This window comes from Coenobita brevimanus, chromosome 50 (genome assembly GCF_032717465.1).
Source record: "Coenobita brevimanus isolate Jiangsu-jjx chromosome 50, ASM3271746v2, whole genome shotgun sequence".
NCBI lineage: Eukaryota > Metazoa > Arthropoda > Malacostraca > Decapoda > Coenobitidae > Coenobita > Coenobita brevimanus.
The window spans coordinates 52,859,827-52,880,024 of record NC_137003.1 but is presented as its reverse complement, the minus strand read 5'-3'; the positions used below and the strand labels follow the sequence as shown (position 1 = coordinate 52,880,024).

Here is a 20,198-nt window from a genome sequence, read left to right as displayed (position 1 = left end):
TGTGTTTTACAGTATGTGAGTCCTCGTGCAGCTGTACTGGAGCGTAGTGCTGATGTTGTTATAGTGGGTCGGGGCATCACTGAAGCTGAAGACCTTGTGTCTGCTGCCATCACATACAAGGAGCATGCATTCTCAGCTTACGAAGAGCGTGTTGCTGCAAGCAGCAGCTAGATCAGCATAACCCTATTTTTCAAATACAGTATACGGGCAGGTTTTGCATATCATTCACAAATATATTACAGTACTTATGACCTGTGACAAGGTTTTGTTTGGTTACTGTTGTTAAATATTAATAAACTGAGGAGCTCTAGATTTATTTCATATACAGTGCTGCCTTGCATTTTGTGCATTTTAGGCTAGTGAATACTAACTTCATAGTAGGTTGAATAGTGACCTTCACTATATTGCTGCATAAACTTTGTAAAAAATTACTTGTAAAAATACCCCCCTCCCCCCCCCTGTGTGTGTGTGTGTGTGTGCGTGCGTGCGTGCGCGCAAGGACCTGAGCCCAAAATGTCTGGGACTTGGGCGTCCAGGTCTTAAAGGGATTACTGTATGTTTGTAAACCATTTACTATGTTGGGTGGTAACCATATAACCCAATTATAGCACCTGGTGGTATAGTGGGCAGTTAAGGCACTCCAATCGGATTGGGCCAGTGCAGGTTTACATCCAAGGAGTGGTTGGGGTTTATTGCTCACATAATGCCACTCAGGGATGAGTGAGGCTGGTCACTCTCATCTTAGTGTCAGGACCAACCTGCCTAGCCCCGGGATCCTATGCTCCTCATGGGACAACATTGGATTTGACGACGATAATGATGATGACAGACTTAGTGAGAAATAAAACAACCAACCACGCACAATATAATGCTGCCTCCCTGGAGATAAAAATTGCCTTGACACTTTGGTATTTGTCAATCAGCAAAATGCAAATATGAAATGCGATTTTGGGGGTGTTGCAACCAACGATCAGACGGAGTGATCACACAGACACTTCAAGCTCTAGTTACACTGGAATTAATAATAAAATTCATTCATTTCCAAACTGACTCTAGAAATATGCAAAGAAAGCAGACAGAATATTCACAGAAAGAAAGCAAAATTAACACAACTGTTAACTTTTATAGTTTACTGATATGAAGGACATGTCAGGAAAGTAGCTTGTGAATATGTAGCTCATAGTTTAAGAATAGAGATGCACACATATATACTTGGTACAGATGGAAAGGAGACAGTGCAGAATGGAGTCAGAGTTTGTTCTTGTGGAGAAAATGATGATTGACAGTGTCATGGATATAAGGATGGTGAGTCGATGACTGGAAGGTCTGTCTGATCATACGGTTGTGATATGGCAGGTTAAGCTGAGAGCGGTAAGATTAATAGAAAGAGCAGTCAGGGCGAAAAACTGAATGTGAAGACACTGAAAAACAAACAAGTTACTGAATAAACCATGGAGGAGCTGGGGGCAGCAAGCAAAATGAAAGGTATAGCATGGTGGGTTAAAGATGCTGAAAGAGTAGTGGAAGAAAAGGAGAAGTGGCTAGAGTGGATGCAGGAAATGTAACATGAAAGAACAGAACACCCTGACAGTAAAGCAAGCAGAGACTAATACAGAGAAAATAGTATGAAAATGGGGATCTTCGAACCAAAATTAATGTCACTGACTGAAACTAGTAAACTGTTCTGGAAAGAGGTGCAAAAACGTCAGAGCGAAAGTGGATAGAAGTGTGAAAATGGAAGAATACTAACCAGTGGAAATGAAGTATGAAGCAGATGGAAAGAATATTTCAAAAGGCTGATGTTTGGAAATTGGTGAGATTAGAGCAGCTGTAAACATGATTGTCCCTGATAATGTGCCAAGAAGGTATTTAGATACTTTGGTTAATATCTCATTTTATCACATTTTTCTGGCTCTCACTTGAGGGACCCTGGCTCATACCACCTTCAAGTTTACAATTGGCGGTGTGTTGTTCATTATCTTTTCAGCCGTGGACAAGGAAATGAACATATTGGAAACTGTAATTTTTTAAAGAAATTGTTTTTATAATTACATTATTTTCAACATGATAATTTATTTTTGTAATGCATATTAATGCCAAAATAATTTCAACACAGTTTTTATAAATGCAGAAATCACATCCATAATAACTTTAGCCTTCCTTCACTGTTCGCAAGCATGAGGTTTTCACTCATGGGAGGCGTTCACTTGACTATGATAAATAACTCTTATTAAGATCTTGCAGTAAATAACTGTTTTGGAGCTTGCGAAAGGGGAAGGCAACCGGGATAAATACGATCCCGGATCAGTATTCCCTTTACCTTAATTTCCAGTACAAAGGCACGTTCCCGTGAAAGATTTTCTTCAACTATGTGAACCACTAGACATGAGGAAATAATCAGCAAACCCCTTAGGAAGTGTGCCTGTATTGTATTTTTGGCACCAAAATGCTTTAACCAAACAGGAGTGTAGGAAGCAATTCCATTTTGTGCAGTATTTTTTATAAGTGGGTGAAAAAAAGAGATATAAATGTTATTAGAGGTGGACTGTGAGAAACACTGATTTCCTGTGTGTGATGTCTGGGAAAGCATGTGCAGATTGTGAGGTGTTAAAGGACTGATCTTGCTGGCGAGTCTCTTAAGTGGAAGAATTCTGTTACTTGGGAGACATGTTATGTTTTGGAGGTGAGGCTGGAGTGGCTAGAGTAAGGAGCAGTTAGAGGTTCAGGAAGCTGCTGCCTACCCTGACATTGCGGGGGCTCTCCCTCCGTGCTAAGGAATCTTTATATGTGGCATGTATTAGGAGAGTAATGTTGTACAGTAGTGCTCTCTTGCTGCCTTGCAGCCTCTTCATTGTTGGCCTGGCTGATCATAGTTCTGAACATAAATCCCACTTTTCAATACTCCCACAAGAGGGAACTCTGTCACAAGAGCAAGACAGGTGAAAGTAAACATGTATGTCAACAAGTGACTGTGACAATATCCATTCACTCTTATTGATGTTTTCATGATGTCCACTTACAAAGTTTTCACAGAAGCAATTTCATTTTATCTGGTAAATTTCTTGTCCACTTTTCCAAAGTGTTTTGTTACTTCTGTGCTTCTGATGCACCTGTACACCTTTTGAGATTGTTGCAAAGCTCCAAACATAAATGCCATATAAATGTTGGGTACCAACATTGTAATATTAGTAAAGTAACTCGTCTGTATGGCTGAACAGATTCATCAACTGCAGGCAAGCAATTACCCTTGCAGGGCCATCCCATGCAGGGAACCAATGTTTCCTTCTAGTGGACAGCAGTGCAAGGAAGTGTGTAGGTTTGGTTCTTGGATGGACAATACCTTAGTGTTTATCCACCCACTTAGCAGGGGCACTGTAGTATGCTTCACATCACCCTATTATTTCGATATCTGGTTACCACCTAGCAATTTAAATAGTTTCGCAAGTTACAGGAAACCATTAGGCTTGTCATTCAATGCTGTCACCTTAGGAATTAGGCAGCATTACATCAATTGAGTGGATGATGGTTGCCACCACCTACCACTTACCAACACTACTACTTAATAGTGCAGCATAGTGCCAAAAAGTAAAAATACAATGAGCCTCGGTTGGAAGAGAAAGACCGTGCAGTATGAGAAAGAGGAAAAATACAAAACAGAAGAAAGCGGAAGAAGTGGCCTAGAAGTCGAGGGAAGTACACATGGACAAAGTAGCCTGGACATACATCCTATCAGGAGATTGCTAGGATTATTCGAAATAGTGAAGTACCAGAGTATTCAGATTTACATTTCATTTTACGTTCTACAAGAGGAAAAACACTGAAAAATATCAGAATCTACTTGACAATGACACTGAATCTGTTAGACAGACCTCTGAGGAAAACCCACTGTTCAGAGAAAAACAAAGGATGCCCATCTAAATGTGTATCTCTTTGCATGCATCACTCATGACAGTTTTTTTCAGTGTCAACAACTTACCCTCTGGGTTACTGAGGTCTCCCTTTTTTTTTTTTTTTTTTTTTTTTTTTAAAGCTATGTTCCAGTCACACAGTATGAAAAACCCATTTTCATCACACAGGAGGCAGAGGAGGGTAGGATCCATAAATATGAAAAAAGTCCAGCAACATGGGGCAATATCTGTACATTCATAATTCAAGCATATGAAAGTCTGATCCATTAAACAAGCTACAGTATATTGTCCAAATGAAGCTGTCATTGTCATTAAATCTGTTAGCTGAGCATAAGCTTGACAAACACTAACAAAAAATACTCAGTACTTATGGGACCTTCTCATGATGACAGGACTAAGATCAGAATAAAATTAAAACTACAGATGATGATATTTTTTAATAAAAAAATCATTATACCAAACACAACAGATGATATACTGGTATGTCTATGGAATGATAGCCAAGTACATCCTTTCCATAAACGGTAAATCAAGGTTCCTTAATGTTACGACATTGCAGTACCTGTGAACTTGTATGGTGTACTCAGTAAGGTGATAGGAGGGTAACCTGAAACCCTTTATTGAGGATGTGTGAATGTTGTAGGATATCAACAGTAGTGTTATGCACGGGTGTACTTGCCCCAAATGTGGAGCATGAACACTGTAGCAATGAAGACCAAAGATCCCACCAATACCGGCAATGGGCCTCTGCAAAAACAAAATAAATAAAATTACTTTTTTTCTTTTCTAATTCACACTGGATAGAGAGAAGAATGGGCCTACTATTCTTATAAAATATAGTCAGCACTCACATAACGTGCGATCCTACAGAGCGAAACTCACATAACACGGAAAGCAAAATTTGATGCCAAAATTAAGTCCATCCATCCATCCATCATCCAACCCTATTTTGCCCCATGAGGAGTGGAGAAGCACAGGGCTGGGCAAGTTGGTTCTAATATTTGAGATGAGAGTGACCAACCTCACTCATCCCTGAGTGGCATTACATGAGCAATAAACCTCAATCACCCCTTGCATATAAACCTGCACAGGCCTAATCCGATTGGAGCCCCTTACTAAACCACCAGGTGCCATCACTTGGTTATATTGTTACCACCCAGCGTTGTAAATGGTTCCCTGGTGTACAGGGAGCCATTTGGCTTGTCATTCAATGTAGAGTCACCCATAGGCAGAAGGAAGGGGAAAGAATTTGGTCACAATGCAAAAATGATAGACATTACATAGGCGGAGATAGGTGCCCATTTTTTTGGAACCATACTACATGGCGAAGATAGACATGATGCAGCCAGAGGCCCTAAATTATGGTTCAAACAGTCATAATGCAGCATAACAGACATAACGCGGCCAGTGACAGTCATAGCGTGGGTTGCACCAGCCTATGAAGTATGGCAGTTACGTGTCTGCGCAGGGTGTCGTCACGGTCCGTTGAGTATTCCTGCCCCAGTTGATCCTACCCTCTTCTCTCAGTCTGGCTGCACACATGCTGTGTGTGATCTTTGCTCTTTTTTTTTTGGCCACAGAACTCCACTCCCCTTCCCCCAGCTAGCCCACAACCTCTTCCGATCAAGGTGAGGAATCCTCCAGTGTTTGTATGTTATGAAATCTTTATTAGGTAGGTAAACATCCTGCGAAAAAAAACCCTGAAAATTGCCCCAAAAGATGAACTAGCTTGGGTGCCATGAAACCCTTTAACTTGTAAACATATGGCCCTATAACGTGGAAAGCTCATAAAGCGGGACCTTCCAGATACAATATTCGCATGTTACACAAGTGCTCGCTGTGCAAATAAATTAATTTACCCAACAATTCAACACTATAAAGAATAGGGATGCACCAAATAGTACATATGCCATATTGCTGGGAATCATTCAAGCCTGATTCCTTACTTTTCACGTCTAAAATACAGCACATAATTTCTTACATCCAGTGCAGAATGAAATGACTAACTTATAAGCCTAACTGTTAATGGGCAGGAACGCCAGGTACCTGTAACTGTTTAAGATATTAGAAAGCAATGATATCTGGTCACCACAATTATCCCCAATGCCTTGTTCCATCTGGTAACCTCCCTAGTTGGAATGGCGATGACTGACTTCACCCATGCTACTTGTGTGCTTACATCCCTCACTAAAACACTCCTCTTCTTTCTCTAATTCTTTTTAACAGGGAGGCTGCAAAAGACTGAGCAGCATGGGAAGCCACCATTAGCTGATCAAGGCAGACAAATGCAAGCATGATACAGCCTTTACAAACGAAACGATACGATGCGAGTAAAGCACTATATTAAATGCATGCTATACTCTCAGTATCAATAGTTAATACCCACATCTTGCCATTTTTACCTTTTCATAGAAATGATTGAAAATTAATGTTAGGTTTTATCATGAATCCCTCTATTTGCAGGCCCTAGGAATGAAGAGCCCTAATAGCTGCTACTCTTTCCAAGGGACCACCAAACTATTTTTCAAGTTAAATGCAGTATCCAATTCAGCTTTACTATTCACTAGTAGAAGTTAACAATTACTGTAATTTACTTAAATGCCCAATGCTTCATTCACAGCTAAATTTTACTGATACTGATCCAAAGTCATTACTGGTTATCCAGAGACCTAACCAGGTATAACAGTCTCCGTCCATGAGATGGATTATGTAGAATTGCGTGCTGAATCAAGTTTGTGCATATTTACACATAAAATAGGGCATTAAGTTCTGGGAACCCCACATTTTTCCTTAAATTATATATAAAGTTCAATTATTATTAATATTTCTGCCCTAAATGCCTGCTGCAGCATGATTACATGGGATCTAGCTGACTGGACACATCAGAGTATCATAACCTAACCTACCATAATGGTTTTTATCCCCCAAGACACCCTCACAATTTTAATCACCTAGAATTGCCACTAAGCCGAACCTTGAAATCCCCCAATACTAAGGTGACCACATTTATATGAGCTAAATGCAGGACCGTGTCACATGTATACGAAGTATATAAATTTACTTTGCCATTATGCGAGTGACACCAACTGCTGCTGTCTTGCACCTCACCCTGAGGCTGTTAATCAAACATTAATACCTCAAACGAACTCCAAACATACCCTACAGTACGTTGAATGGGCCGATCAAAGTTACCAGTTAGTACAGTATTACAGATTTTATATTAACTTTGGTATTTCATTTGGTTTGGATTATGCAAATTTTACTAATTCACCATAATATCTAAAAAAGTTCATGTTATATCTAATGAAATAGTAATTTTCCAAAAGAAGGACATTAAAGACAATTTGCTCAAAGAGTGGGACGTTTTAGTCACAATTTAAAAAGCGGAACAGATGTAAAAAAGGCGGGACTCTGGTCACCTTACACAATACCAACCAGGCGAAAATCTTCTAATAACCAACCTGTGAAAAATCAGCACAGTCATGCATATATATATATATATATATATATATGATAGGCCAGTCCTGCAGTGGATACTCAAACGGCTGGTGATGATCATATATAATATATATATATATATATATATATATATATATATATATATATACTGTATATATATATATATATATATATACTATATATATATATATATATATACTGTATATATATATATATATATACTGTATATATATATATATATACTGTAAATCACTACTCGTTTTACGATGGGATTACGTCAGGTCATACCTTATCGTATACCGATTTTATCGTAAATCAGGAGATTGAAACACATTATAAAAAGGGGGTTATGTCAACTCAACTTTCCAAAGTCACCTAACAAAGACTGAACCATAAATGACAACCCACCTTTATTCCTTCCTGTGTTGGTCCAAGTCGTCCCCCCTGGGGCTGGGGGACAGCCTGTGCTTCCAGGCACTAATGGTCAACCTCTGAGTCAGACAGGAACAGGTTAGGGGGAGGGGAATCTGGCCCACACCTGCACCAACCATAGCACTGGGGCCTACACTGCCACTGACCTTACCACTGGGCACACAAATCCACAGTACAGTACAGTAATTCACCAAAAGAAACACTATCACACCAGTACAGGCAGAGTTACGTACAGTAAATCGTTGCAACAACACAATACAGTACAGTAATCACACTTGTGTAAAGCTGGCCTAGTGCTACACAATGTCTACTGTAGTACGATGTTTGGCTGAGAGGTGACGATAACAGGAGGGTACACATGAACAAGATGAAAAGATAGGGCTTTGAATGGGTAGCAGGACCTGAACCACAACAATGCGCTGCATGCCGGGGCCGCCACCTTGCCCGTGACAAGCGACAGTCACCTTGCGTGTGCCTGGAGCTTTCCGATGGCCAAATCATTATAGCAGGAAATTTTTCGTAAATCAGATTTTGGGGTGGAACTTTTCTATTATCGTTGTAGCGAATTATCGTTAACCGAATCAACGTAAAACGAGTAGTGACTGTATATATAAACACAGCAAACTCGCCCCTAACGCGAGAGTTTTGCTCCAACCATGGGATGTTCGGCGCGAAACCGCGTAAGTTTTAACTGCTCCTTATTTTGCTCCCTAGACCCCCTAAATGTGGTGTTTTGCTGTTACCTGTCATTGGTAATCAATATGAAGCACTTTAAGTGGTTAGAAGGTTAATTTAAAGTTATAACTTACAAATACAGTACTGCAAAGCAAAACTTCAACACACAAATACGTAAACACAAGGCAACATTCCGATGCTGATTGGTTTCGGGACAATTCGTTGTCAAGTCAATTCGCCATCACAACAATAACAAGACAATTCACCATCATTAATGAAGACAGCTGTGGGTGATGCTAAAATATAATTCAAAGGCAAAATAAGTATATTTATAGAATGACGGGGAATTGTTCAGGGTCTGAATTGTCCTGACGGGGAATCGTCCATGTTTTGATGGGGAATTGTCTGACGGCGAATTGACCTGACGGAGAATTGTCTCGGAACCCGCCGATCATGGGTAATCATATAAATCAGGTTAACTGGTCACAAGGCTTTAGTTAACACTTTAACTTTATTTAAGTGCTTTAACTTACATACCAGAAGAGTAAATATTTATCTTACAAATACAGTATTGTGGAAAATCAGTGCAGCAAATCTTTAACGAACAAATAAAAAAAGGCAATATTCAGACGCCTATCAAGTAAACTGGTTATAAGACTTTATTTCTTGGTTTAACATTATTTAATAGTACTTTAACTTACACATAAACTTACCAGAACAGTAATGTAAATATTTAACTTACAAATACAGTACTGTGGAAAAGCAGGACACGATCATCTGATCAAAACAAACTGTGCGTGGTGCTGCGCTGATGTTCGAGGATTTGACCTTTCAAAGGCCACCTCTCTTGCATAAATTTATAGTTTTCGTAATGGTTCTTTAAACTTACGTTGTTTTATACGTATCCCAGCACTAACCGCATATAATTGCGAGCGCGTTTGGCAAGATCGTGTTCGGGGCGAGTTTACTGTATATACATATACAGGTAAACCCTTAATTCACGTGAGGGTTACGTTCCCTGACCCTTCGCGTATATGGTAAATTCGCGTATACATTCTGCCCATGTGTGCACGTAATTACGCATGTGTATTAAGTATATTACATCTGAATAATACCGTTTATGCACTACATACACTACAGAGGAGTAGACTGTAGCACCAGTCGAGCAGGGCAGTACTCCCGAGGTGAATGGAAAGCAGATGACAGGGAGTGCTGGAGCTCCCGTTTCATCAGCCCTCAGGACTAGTTCCTGACCATCCCCCTTTGCTGAACTTTTTCAGTGTCTTAGTTACACAGAGAGTAGGCCAGCATGCTCTCCAGTACAAATTTCTCTAACTATCTACACCAAACTACATGCACAGTATACACTACACTTCCTATTCAAAATTAAATAAAATGGCGTCTCTTCACCGAGCCTCGGAGTCCCCAGGGGGGGGGAGACCATAAATGCCCCCACCATCCGCCCCTCTCCTGGTGATGACTCGAGGTGCCTGGAACCACTGTCTGACTCTCTTCTTCTTCATTTCTGCAACATTCGCGGCCTTTCCTCTAACTTTCGCTCTGTTGAGCACCACCTCTCCTCCTCTAAACTTCACCTTCTTTTTCTAACGGAGACTCAGCTGTCTGACGCAACTGACAGCAAACCCTTTTCTGTATCCTCCTACTTTCTCTATACTCATTTCAAAGCCAAAGGTGGCTGTTGTGTATATATACGCAACGACTTATCTTGCTCTCGTGTTCCTGAACTCGATTCTTCTGAATTCTCTACACTCTGGCTTCAGCTTTCCTGTCATTCTCTGACTAAATATATCTGTGATGTTTACTTATCCCCTAATTCTACTGACTATCAAAAATTCTTCGACTATCTTACTTCTATGATGGAACACATTCTATCCATTTCTCCTTTCTCTGAAATCTCCATTCTAGGAGATTTCAATGTTCACCACCACCTTTGGCTCTCCTCTCCTTTCACGGATCCACCTGGTGAACAAGCCTACATCTTTTCTATCCTTAATGACCTAGAGCGGCTTGTACAGCACCCTACCCGTATCCCTGACCGCCTTGGAGAGAGCTCCAACATACTTGACCTCTTCCTCACAACTAATCCTTCTGCTTACTCTGTTAATCTTTTCTCTCCGTTGGGCTCCTCCGATCACAACCTTATTACCTTAACCTGTCCTATCACTCCGGTACGGCCTGTGGACCCTCCAGGGAAACGTGGTCTGTGGCATTTTAGAGCCGCGGACTGGGAGGCCCTCAGGCAGTACTTCTTTGATTTTCCCTGGAATGATTATTGCTTCCATGGCCGGGAGCCATCTGAGTGTGCCTTGCGCATTACGGAGGTTATTCTCTCGGGCATGGAAGTATACATTCCTTTCTCATATCCTTTGACTAACGCAAGAAAGCCTTGGTTTAATCACGCTTGTTCTAATGCTGTCCGCAACAAGGAGAGGGCCTACAAGAGGTACCGGAGCCAACCCACCCCTGAATCACATCATCTTTACGTTTCTGCCCGGAATTGTGCTAAGTCTGTTCTTCGCTCTACTAAAAATAATGTCATCCATACTAAATGCTCTCAACTCTCCAACTCGAATTCTTCCCGCTCCTTCTGGCACCTTGCCAAAAATCTTTCTTACAACTTTACCTCATCATCTTTCCCTCCTCTTTTCTACTCTGATGGTTCTGTAGCTACTTCTTCTACTGATAAAGCAGATCTCTTCGCACAGACTTTCTCCTCCAATTCCACCTTAGACGATTCCGGTGCTGTTCCTCCATCACTTCCCCTGTCTGACTTCCTCATGGCTGATATTAAAATTTCTTCAGTTGATGTATTTTCTGCCATCACTGGCCCCAGTACTAACAAGGCATATGGGCCTGATGGGGTCCCTCCTGTTGTTCTCAAGAACTGTGCTTCTGTGCTTACACCCTGCCTAGGCAAACTCTTTCGCCTTTGTCTGTCAACTTGTACCTTTCCTTCTTGCTGGAAGTTTGCTCTCATTCAGCCAGTCCCAAAGAAGGGTGACCACTCCCAACCCTCCAACTATCGTCCAATTGCTTTAACGTCCTGTATTTCAAAAGTTTTCGAGTCAATTCTCAATAGAAAAATTTTAAGGCATCTTTCCTATCACAACCTTCTTTCCGATTGTCAGTACGGGTTCCGTCAGGGACGCTCCACTGGCGATCTTCTCACCAACCTTTCAGACTCCTGGTCATCCTCCTTTCGGGACTTTGGCGAAAGCTTTGCCATTGCACTCGACATCTCAAAGGCTTTCGATCGAGTCTGGCATAAATCTTTAATTTCCAAACTGCCCTCATACGGTTTCTATCCTATCTGTGCCTTCATCGCTAGCTTCCTTTCTGGTCGTTCTATAGCCGCTGTTGTAGACGGCCATCGTTCTTCTCCTAGATTTATCAACAGTGGTGTTCCTCAGGGCTCTGTCCTATCACCAACTCTCTTCCTTTTATTCATCAATGATCTTCTAAGTTGTACATCTAACCCTATCCACTCATACGCTGATGACTCCACCCTTCACCTTTCCATTCAGTTCCCGCAACCCCCATCTCAACAGTTACTTCAACAAACAAGGGATGAGGCTATGGCATACCTAATGTCTGACTTGGCTCGTATCTCTGACTGGGGTAATAATAATATGGTTGTTTTTAATGCGTCTAAGACTCAGTTCTTACACCTACCAATCCGACAAAATCTTCCACAGGTATACCCACTAATGTTTAATAATATTCAGCTTAATCTTGCATCATCCTTGAACATGCTTGGGGTTTCATTTACTTGGGACTTATCTTGGAAAGATCATATTACATCTCTTGTAAAATCTGCTTCCAAGAGATTGGGTGTGCTAAGCCGACTCCGCTCTTTCTTTACCCCTGCCCAATTGCTGACTCTATACAGGGGTTTTATCTGCCCCTGCGTGGAGTACAACTCTCATGTGTGGAGAGGCTCCCCACATACAGCTCTTCTCAATAGGGTGGAGGCAAAGGCTTTTCGTCTCATTAACTCTCCTCCTCTTACTGACTCCCTTCAACCTCTGTCTCTTCGCCGCTCTGTTGCATCTTTATCTCTTTTCTATCGCTACTTTAATGGTCACTGCTCCTCTGAACTGTTAGCTTGCATTCCTCCACCTCTACGACAGGCTCGTAGCACCCATCTGGTAGCAAACTCTCATCCCTTTTCTGTCCAACTCTCTAATGCAAGAGTTAACCGTTACTCCCAGTCTTTCATTTAAGCAACAGGTCAGCTCTGGAATTGTCTCCCTCTGTCTGTATTTCCTGCTGCCTATGATCTCCAGTCTTTCAAACGTAGTGTGTCCAGGCATCTCAAAATGATCGGATCTTGAATATGGCTCTCTATTGTATTTTGTTTTTCTCTTGGAGAGAACTGTTACTGCGGGCTCATGGCCTTTGGTTCCTTCTTCCTCGCATAAAAAAAAATATATAAAATAAAAATAAATAAATAAATAAACTAGCATAAAGTATGAAAAACAGCGAAAATGTAAGAAATTTAACACTGAAAGCCGTCAAGCACAGGCGTATATGGAGACACTTTAGCAGTCTGGTGCACTAGCCCTCACTGCTTCCCGTATACTACAGTCTGCCTTATTTATTGTACGAACAGTTGACTCATTCACCCCAAACATACGGTTCCGAGACAATTCACAGGCATAGGTGGAGACACTTTAGCACAGTCTGGTGCACTAGCCCTCACTGCCTCCCACATGCTACATTCTGCCTTCTTTATTGTACGAACAGTTGACTCATTCACCCCAAACAAACGGTTCCGAGACAATTCACCATCAAAACATGGATGATTCCCCGTCAGGACAATTCGCACCCTGGATGATTCCCAGTCATTCTATAAATATACTGTACTTATTATTGATTAATTAATACGTTAGGTCTGTGTGTCTGTTGCCAGAATCATACGTTAATAACTAATTTTCAGGGGGATTTTATAACTCATATAAGTAAAACTCTAGTGTACTGTACTTGCTAGACAAACTGGTACGTAAATAAATGACGGGGAATCGTCCTGACGACGAATTGTCGTCAACATTCCTTCCCTAAGTTTGTCCAACACTTTAACTTTCTCTGTCAGCAACATCACTTTATGAGTCCATTTTGGTGTGTTACCACATGCATCACTAGCACTACGCTTAGGCCCCATGTTGGCAAACAAGGCAAGCAATCACTGGAAGGCAGAAAAATAAGCCACAAATAACAATTCGCGAGTCACACATGGTTCGACCGTCGGATTCAAACTGACTGTGTGGTGCGTGGTAGACTGACCTCCCCCCCCCCCACCCAGAAACACACACATATGTATGCACCCGGGCAGCAGGTAGGCATTTTTATATTTCATTTATTTCTCTCGTATATTAAAATTATTTATTTGAATGCTATAATTTTGTTTTAATAATTGTACGAAAAATTCGTGGATAACTGAAATCGAGTGAAAAAAGTCTGCATGAATTAAGGGATTACCTGTATATATATATATATATTAGTGGTAGGTGGGGGCGCTCACCATCCACTCACTCGATGTAATGCTGCTCTCGGGTGACTGCCCTTTCCTGTTTCTTCCTTCTTATGTTCTTCTTTCCTTCTTTCTTTCTTTCCTCTTCCTTTTTCCTTATTCCTTCTGTTGGCAGGTGACTCTACACTGAATGACAAGCCAAGTGGTTTCCTATACACCAGGAGATCATTTAATACGTTGGTGATAACCATCTAACCAAATCATGGTGCCTGGTGGTTTGGTGGGTACTTAAGGTTCTCAAATCGGATTGGGCCTGCGTAGGTTTATATCCAAGGGATGGTTCGGGTTTGTTGCTCATGTAATGCCACTTAGGGATGAGTGAGGCTGGTCACTCTCATCTTAAATGTCAGGACCAACTTGCCTAGCCCTGGGCTCCTACGCTCCTCATGGGGCAATACAGGATTGGATGATGGATGGATAGATGGAATATATATATATATATATATATATATATGTACACACACACACACACACAAAAACATACATACACATATACTGTATATATATCATCAGAGGTAGACTGCGAGATAATGCTGATTTTATGTGTACGGCGTGCCGGGGTGAGCAGGGTGGAGATCGTCAGACGTGAAAGAATTGAACTTGCTGGTGAATCTCTTGAGTGTGTAGAAGAGTTTTGTTATTTAGGAGACATGTTGTGTGCTGGAGGTGGGGCTGGAGCTAGCTCTGTGGCTAGGGTGAGAAGTGGTTGGAAGAAGTTCAGGGAGCTCTTGCCTCTCCTGACATTGAGGGGGCTCTCCCTACGTGCTAAGGGGTCTTTGTATGCAGCGTGTGTTAGGAGTGTAATGCTGTATGGCAGTGAGACCTGGGCAGTGAAGGAGGAAGACATTCGCCGGCTCAGACGTACAGACATGACAATGATTAGGTGGATGTGCAGTGCGTCCCTGCGTCCAAGGCCTGGAGGGGCTGGGTTTACAATGGAAGAGTTGAGAGGTAGGATGGGACTGGAGTGTATTGGTGTTGTGATGAGGAGAGGTAGATTGAGGTGGTTTGGACATGTGGAGAGGATGGGGGATGATAGTTGGGTGAGGAAGGTGAGAAGTGTTAATATTGGGGGTGGGGTTATGAGGGGTAGACCGAGAAAGACATGGGACGAGGTCATTAAGTGTGACCTTAGGGTTAAGGGACTGAACAGGGAGGCTGCAATGGATCGTGCAGCATGGAGAGCCGCCATTAGGTGACCAAGGCCGACACATGCAAGCATGTTGGAGCCTTTAAAAACGAAAACGAAACGAAAACGAATCATCATCATCAGCTGTTGAGGTCCACTGCAGGACTGGCCTATTCCTACTGAAACAGGGACGATACAGCCAATGTATCTCTACCTAGTGGCTTAGGCTGTCTGGTAGAGACTGTATGCAGGGTGGGAAGTGCTTGTAAGTGTAATGGTAGTGCTGGAGTGGCTTTGGATGTGTATGTAGTCTGTGACCCAAGTGTAATCAGCATGCGCAAGCCGACTGGGTGCAAGCATACTTTACAGTATGCAACACTGGTTCAACCACAGCACCCCTTATGTCTGCCAAAGAAGTTCATGGCTGGAAGAATGCTCCCAAAGTTTATTACCCTGGCAGGACGCGAACCCTCGTTCTTCAGTGTACGAAAATGCACACTTTACCACTGTACCACAGAGGCTCCTATACACACACACACACACATATATATATAGACTTACACACACACACACACACATATATATATATATATATATATATATATATATATATATATATATATATATAGACTTACACACACACACACATATATACTGTATATATATATATAGACTTACACACACACACACACACACACACACACACACACACACACACACACACACACACACACACACACACACACACTCAGCATGGAGTGCCTGCATACATCTTACATGGTAAACATGAATACAGTGATTCTGAATAATGAAAGTGCCAGCAAAGCAGTACACTTTGTATGGAAGTATAATTCACAAGAACTGAACTCACATAATTTCCTTCCATAACTTATTACTTCAACACGCACACTCTTCACACACTGTAGGAGCTGAATCTTCTAACCCTGAGTCTGTCAGTTCTTGAGAGAGAGAGAGAGAGAGAGAGAGAGAGAGAATGCACTAAATGAGAACATGAATATTACAGCTCCCTCATCATTATCCTCAAATTTTTTATCAGCCTCCAAAAAAAAGAGCCTATCCACATCAAAAACATATCCAGCTCATTTGATCTGACTGGCAGAAAGTTACTCTTTTTGGCATTAAGTTTCCATACTATCCACCACGTTGTCCATTAATTTTATTTTTTCCTCGGGAATAAATGCTTTCCTTGTGTTGTTAGCACTTTCAGGGGGCTCAGGCATAGTAACTAAGTTTCGAAATGTGTGCTCAGACTTTTGAGAGAGAGAGAGAGAGAAAAAAAAGCTTCTTTGTACTTGAGGCCCACTCACAAGACTTCAGTAATGGACTCCCGTGGAAGATGTTGCATGCTGATGATTTGGTGCTGATTGCAGAGAATGAAATGGGAGGTGAAGGAAAGATTTTGGAAGTGGAGAGATGGCATGGGGTGCAACAGCTTAAGGGTAAATGCAGATAAAATAAAAGTGATGGTATCTAGGGATGGTGGTGATAGTCAAAGAGCAAGACTGGCCATGTGCGATTTGCCACAAAGGTGTGGGAAGCAATTCCATCTTGTGCAGCATTTGTGATACGTGGGTGCATAAGAGATGTAATGGTATTAGAGGCAGGCTGTGAGATATGCTGATTTCATGTGTGTGGTGTGTCATGTGGAGACTGTTAGGTGTGAAAGGACAGACCTTGCTGGTGAGCTGAGTTTGTGGAAGAGTTTTGTTATTTGGAAGACATGTGTTGGAAGTGGGACTGGAGCTGGCTCTGTGGTAGAGTGAGGAGTGGTTGCAAGAGGTTCAGTATGGCAGTGAGACCTAAGCAGTAAAGGAAGAGGATATTCGCGGGCTCAAATGTACAGAAATGACATGGATTACATGGATGTGCAGTGCATCCACGAGTGTGAGGCCTGGGGAGCTAGGTTTACGTTGGAAGACTTGAGATGTGGGACTGGAATGTATTGGTGTTGTGATGAGGAGAGGCAGACTGAGATGCTCTGGGCATGTGGAGAGGATGGGGGATGATAACTGGGTACAGAAAGTGAGAAGCATTAATGTTAGGGGTAGGGTTGTGAGAGGTAGACCAAAAGAGACCTCGGATGAAGTCACCGAGTGTGACCTCAGGGATAAGGGACTGAATAGGGAAGCCGCCAGAGATCAAGCAGCATGGAGAGCTGCCATCAGGACACCAAAGCTGAAGCATGCAAGCATGTTGGAGCCTTTAAAAACAAAACAAACACGACAGCCAACAACAACAATGAGGATGGAGCAGGCAGGTAATGAACATGGGTCTGCTTGCATTAAGGAACCCTAGCAGTGACTGACAGAAGCAAAACGCATGAACTGTAAACAAACGCAGCCATCTGGAAATCCAATTCTAAACACACCCACTTAGTTTCTCCTGTGTGGTTGAGTGATATTACTACAGTGTTACAGAAAAAGAAAGAGAAATAAAATGCTCATGTTACTGTAAGACTGTTATCCTTGTCTTAAACAGCAACTCTACTGTACTGGACAATTATCCATCTGCATAACATAAACTGGCGATACCAGATATTTATGGAATATATTGGTGTAAGTGTAAAAGTCCTTACACTTTGATACCGGGAGAGTCATCAGTGTAAAACCTCCACATGCCACCAGTGGATGCAGTGGTGCGGCCAGAGGAAGTAGTGGTGGTCTTGCGCTGCCTCACTGTAGACCCGCCAGACCCACCTCCACCTCTTGGAGAGACAGTCCGTGCAGGGGATCGGGCACTAGACCCAACACTAGTTGAACTCGGGGAAGCTGGCTGATAAATATAAAGCGTATTGTGGTTACTGGGAATCCAGTACTGTGCACTTTCAACAACAATCCTATCTATCTATCAATTTATTGCCAGATGCCTCAGTCCCATAAGGGGTGGCCACAAACAAATCACCTCCATGTCATCCTGTCCCCTGCCATTTCACTGCCCTCCCCCCAGCTCATGGACCCCTCACTCATATACCTCTCCTCCATCCATCTCATTCTCAGCCTCCCCCTCCCTCTCCCACCCTCCACTTCATTCATATACACTCCTTATTAGTCTCTCATTCTCCATCCTCTCCACATGACCAAACCACCACAATGTATTTCTCCTAATGCATTCTATTGTATCCACATTCACACCATAACAAGCCTTCACTTTCTCATTTATCAGTCTGTCTCTCCATGTAACTCCACATGCTCCTCTCAAATAGCTCATTTCCACTGCTCTCACTTTTGACTTGTCCTTCCAACATGGTCCAAGATTCCCTTCCATACATTAGAGCTGGTATCATAATGCTACCATGCAACACCTTTTTACTTCCATGCTCACTTCCCTGTTTCTTAACAATTCTTTCAAGGAACCAGCAACCTCCCGTCCTTGTTGTACCTTTTCAAGCACTTCATCCTCCAAACTCCCATCCTTACTCATCACACTACCCAAGTACTTAAATGCACTCACATTTTCCATATCCTCCTCATCCAACCTCACTGTACATTAAGTGGTTTCATTTCTATCGAAGACCATAACTTTATTTTTCCCTACATTCATCTATAGATTCTGTTTCTTCCACACTCTCCCAAACTCAATCACCAAGCCTTGCAGCTCCCCTTCATTTTCACTTAACAATACAGTATCATCTGCAAACAACAACAAAGGAAGTTTCCAACCGCTGCCCTCTCTCATTAGGGTTACTCCAACATCCACCGCTCTAACTTGTATCTCATTTATAACCCCATTCATATACAGATTGAACAACCATGGAGACGTGACACATCCTCGTTTCAATCAAACATTCAGACTGAAAAATTCACCCAGTTCACTATCCACTTGCACAGCAGCCTTAGCACCCTCATACATACTCTTCACGGCACTCAACAACTTCACATTATCTTCAGACATTCTTAATATTTTCCATATTCCTTGTCTATCCACTTTGTCACATGTTTTCTCCAAATCAAATCCATGAAGGCTGCATACAACTTCTTTCCCTTCTCACGAAACTTTTCCACTAAAGACCTAAGGATGAATATCTGATCTACACAACCTCTTCCCTTCCCAAAACCTCCATGTTCTACTCCAACTAATTCCTCTGTTATTTCCCTGTCAATAAGTATTCTATCACAAACTTTCCCTATTACACTAGAGAGACAGATGCCCCTACGATTACCACACACTTCTTTTTCCCCTTTTCCTTTGTGCAGGGGAATAATTATACCTGACTTCCAATCCTCCAAGACTCTACCTTCCTCCCAGGACAATTTGCACATCTTCCACAGTCACTCTACTACTATCCAGGGTGGGAAAAAAGCATGTCACAAATGATTTATGACAAGACAGTGATTTAAATCATGTAATAAATGTCATAAACGTCAAAATTCATAAAACCACAAATTTACAAAAATAAAAATAAAATCCTGTACATTTGAAAAACCACAAAATATTATCAGTATATATACAAAAGTTCTATTTCATGCTGTCCCACATTACTGCAGCTACAGTATGAATGTCAGATAAGGCCAAATAAAACTAAAACGTATTAAGCTTTCTTTTATAAGATCAAGAATTCACTACGGTCTGACAGGATGAAATGAAAGAATTACAGTACCATACTACAATCATCGGTTTTAGAGGCTGCTCCTTAGAAGATAAAATGAAATAAGATTTTCTTCCTGATGTGACAGAGCAATAATCAAGTAAATTAATACTGTAGGTAGTGCTGCCAAATTTGTCCTAATATAATTTCCCATTCATTTTTTATACTAAAAATAAAATTATACTTATAAAATTATCTGCTGATATTCCTGAAGACTTTAAAAGGAAAGAAATAAACGTTACTTCTACGATACTGTAATTTTTTTCTTACTTCCTGACACATTTCGGAATTATTTTATCAGTGAGTCTTTTTTTCTTCCAAAAACTGTACAGTCACAACTGCTACAGTATGTTTATGTATTGTAATTAACTCATTTGTTCCTTATATACATCTATCTATTGCCAGATGCCTCAATCCCGTTCGGGGTGGCCACAAACA

General features: G+C 41.6%; 2 protein-coding genes across 2 annotated transcripts in view; one reads left to right on the top strand and one right to left on the bottom strand.

Annotated features, from left to right (window-relative positions):
- Window positions 1-206, top strand: part of r-l (rudimentary-like) — an 85,634-nt gene extending 85,428 nt beyond the window's left edge. Inside the window, exon 11 of the mRNA XM_080272207.1 lies at window positions 13-206. Within this exon, the coding sequence (XP_080128333.1) occupies window positions 13-171 (159 nt within the window). The 3' untranslated portion in view covers window positions 172-206. The remainder of the gene's footprint in view (window positions 1-12) is intronic.
- A 4,121-nt stretch (window positions 207-4,327) lies between these two features.
- The window catches only part of Sec61beta (Sec61 translocon subunit beta), a 20,046-nt gene continuing 4,175 nt past the window's right edge, over window positions 4,328-20,198 (bottom strand). The window contains exons 2-3 of the mRNA XM_080272206.1: window positions 17,751-17,947; window positions 4,328-4,655 (exon numbers count right to left, since the gene is read on the bottom strand). Of these exons, the coding sequence (XP_080128332.1) occupies window positions 4,568-4,655; window positions 17,751-17,947 (285 nt within the window). The 3' untranslated portion in view covers window positions 4,328-4,567. The remainder of the gene's footprint in view (window positions 4,656-17,750; window positions 17,948-20,198) is intronic.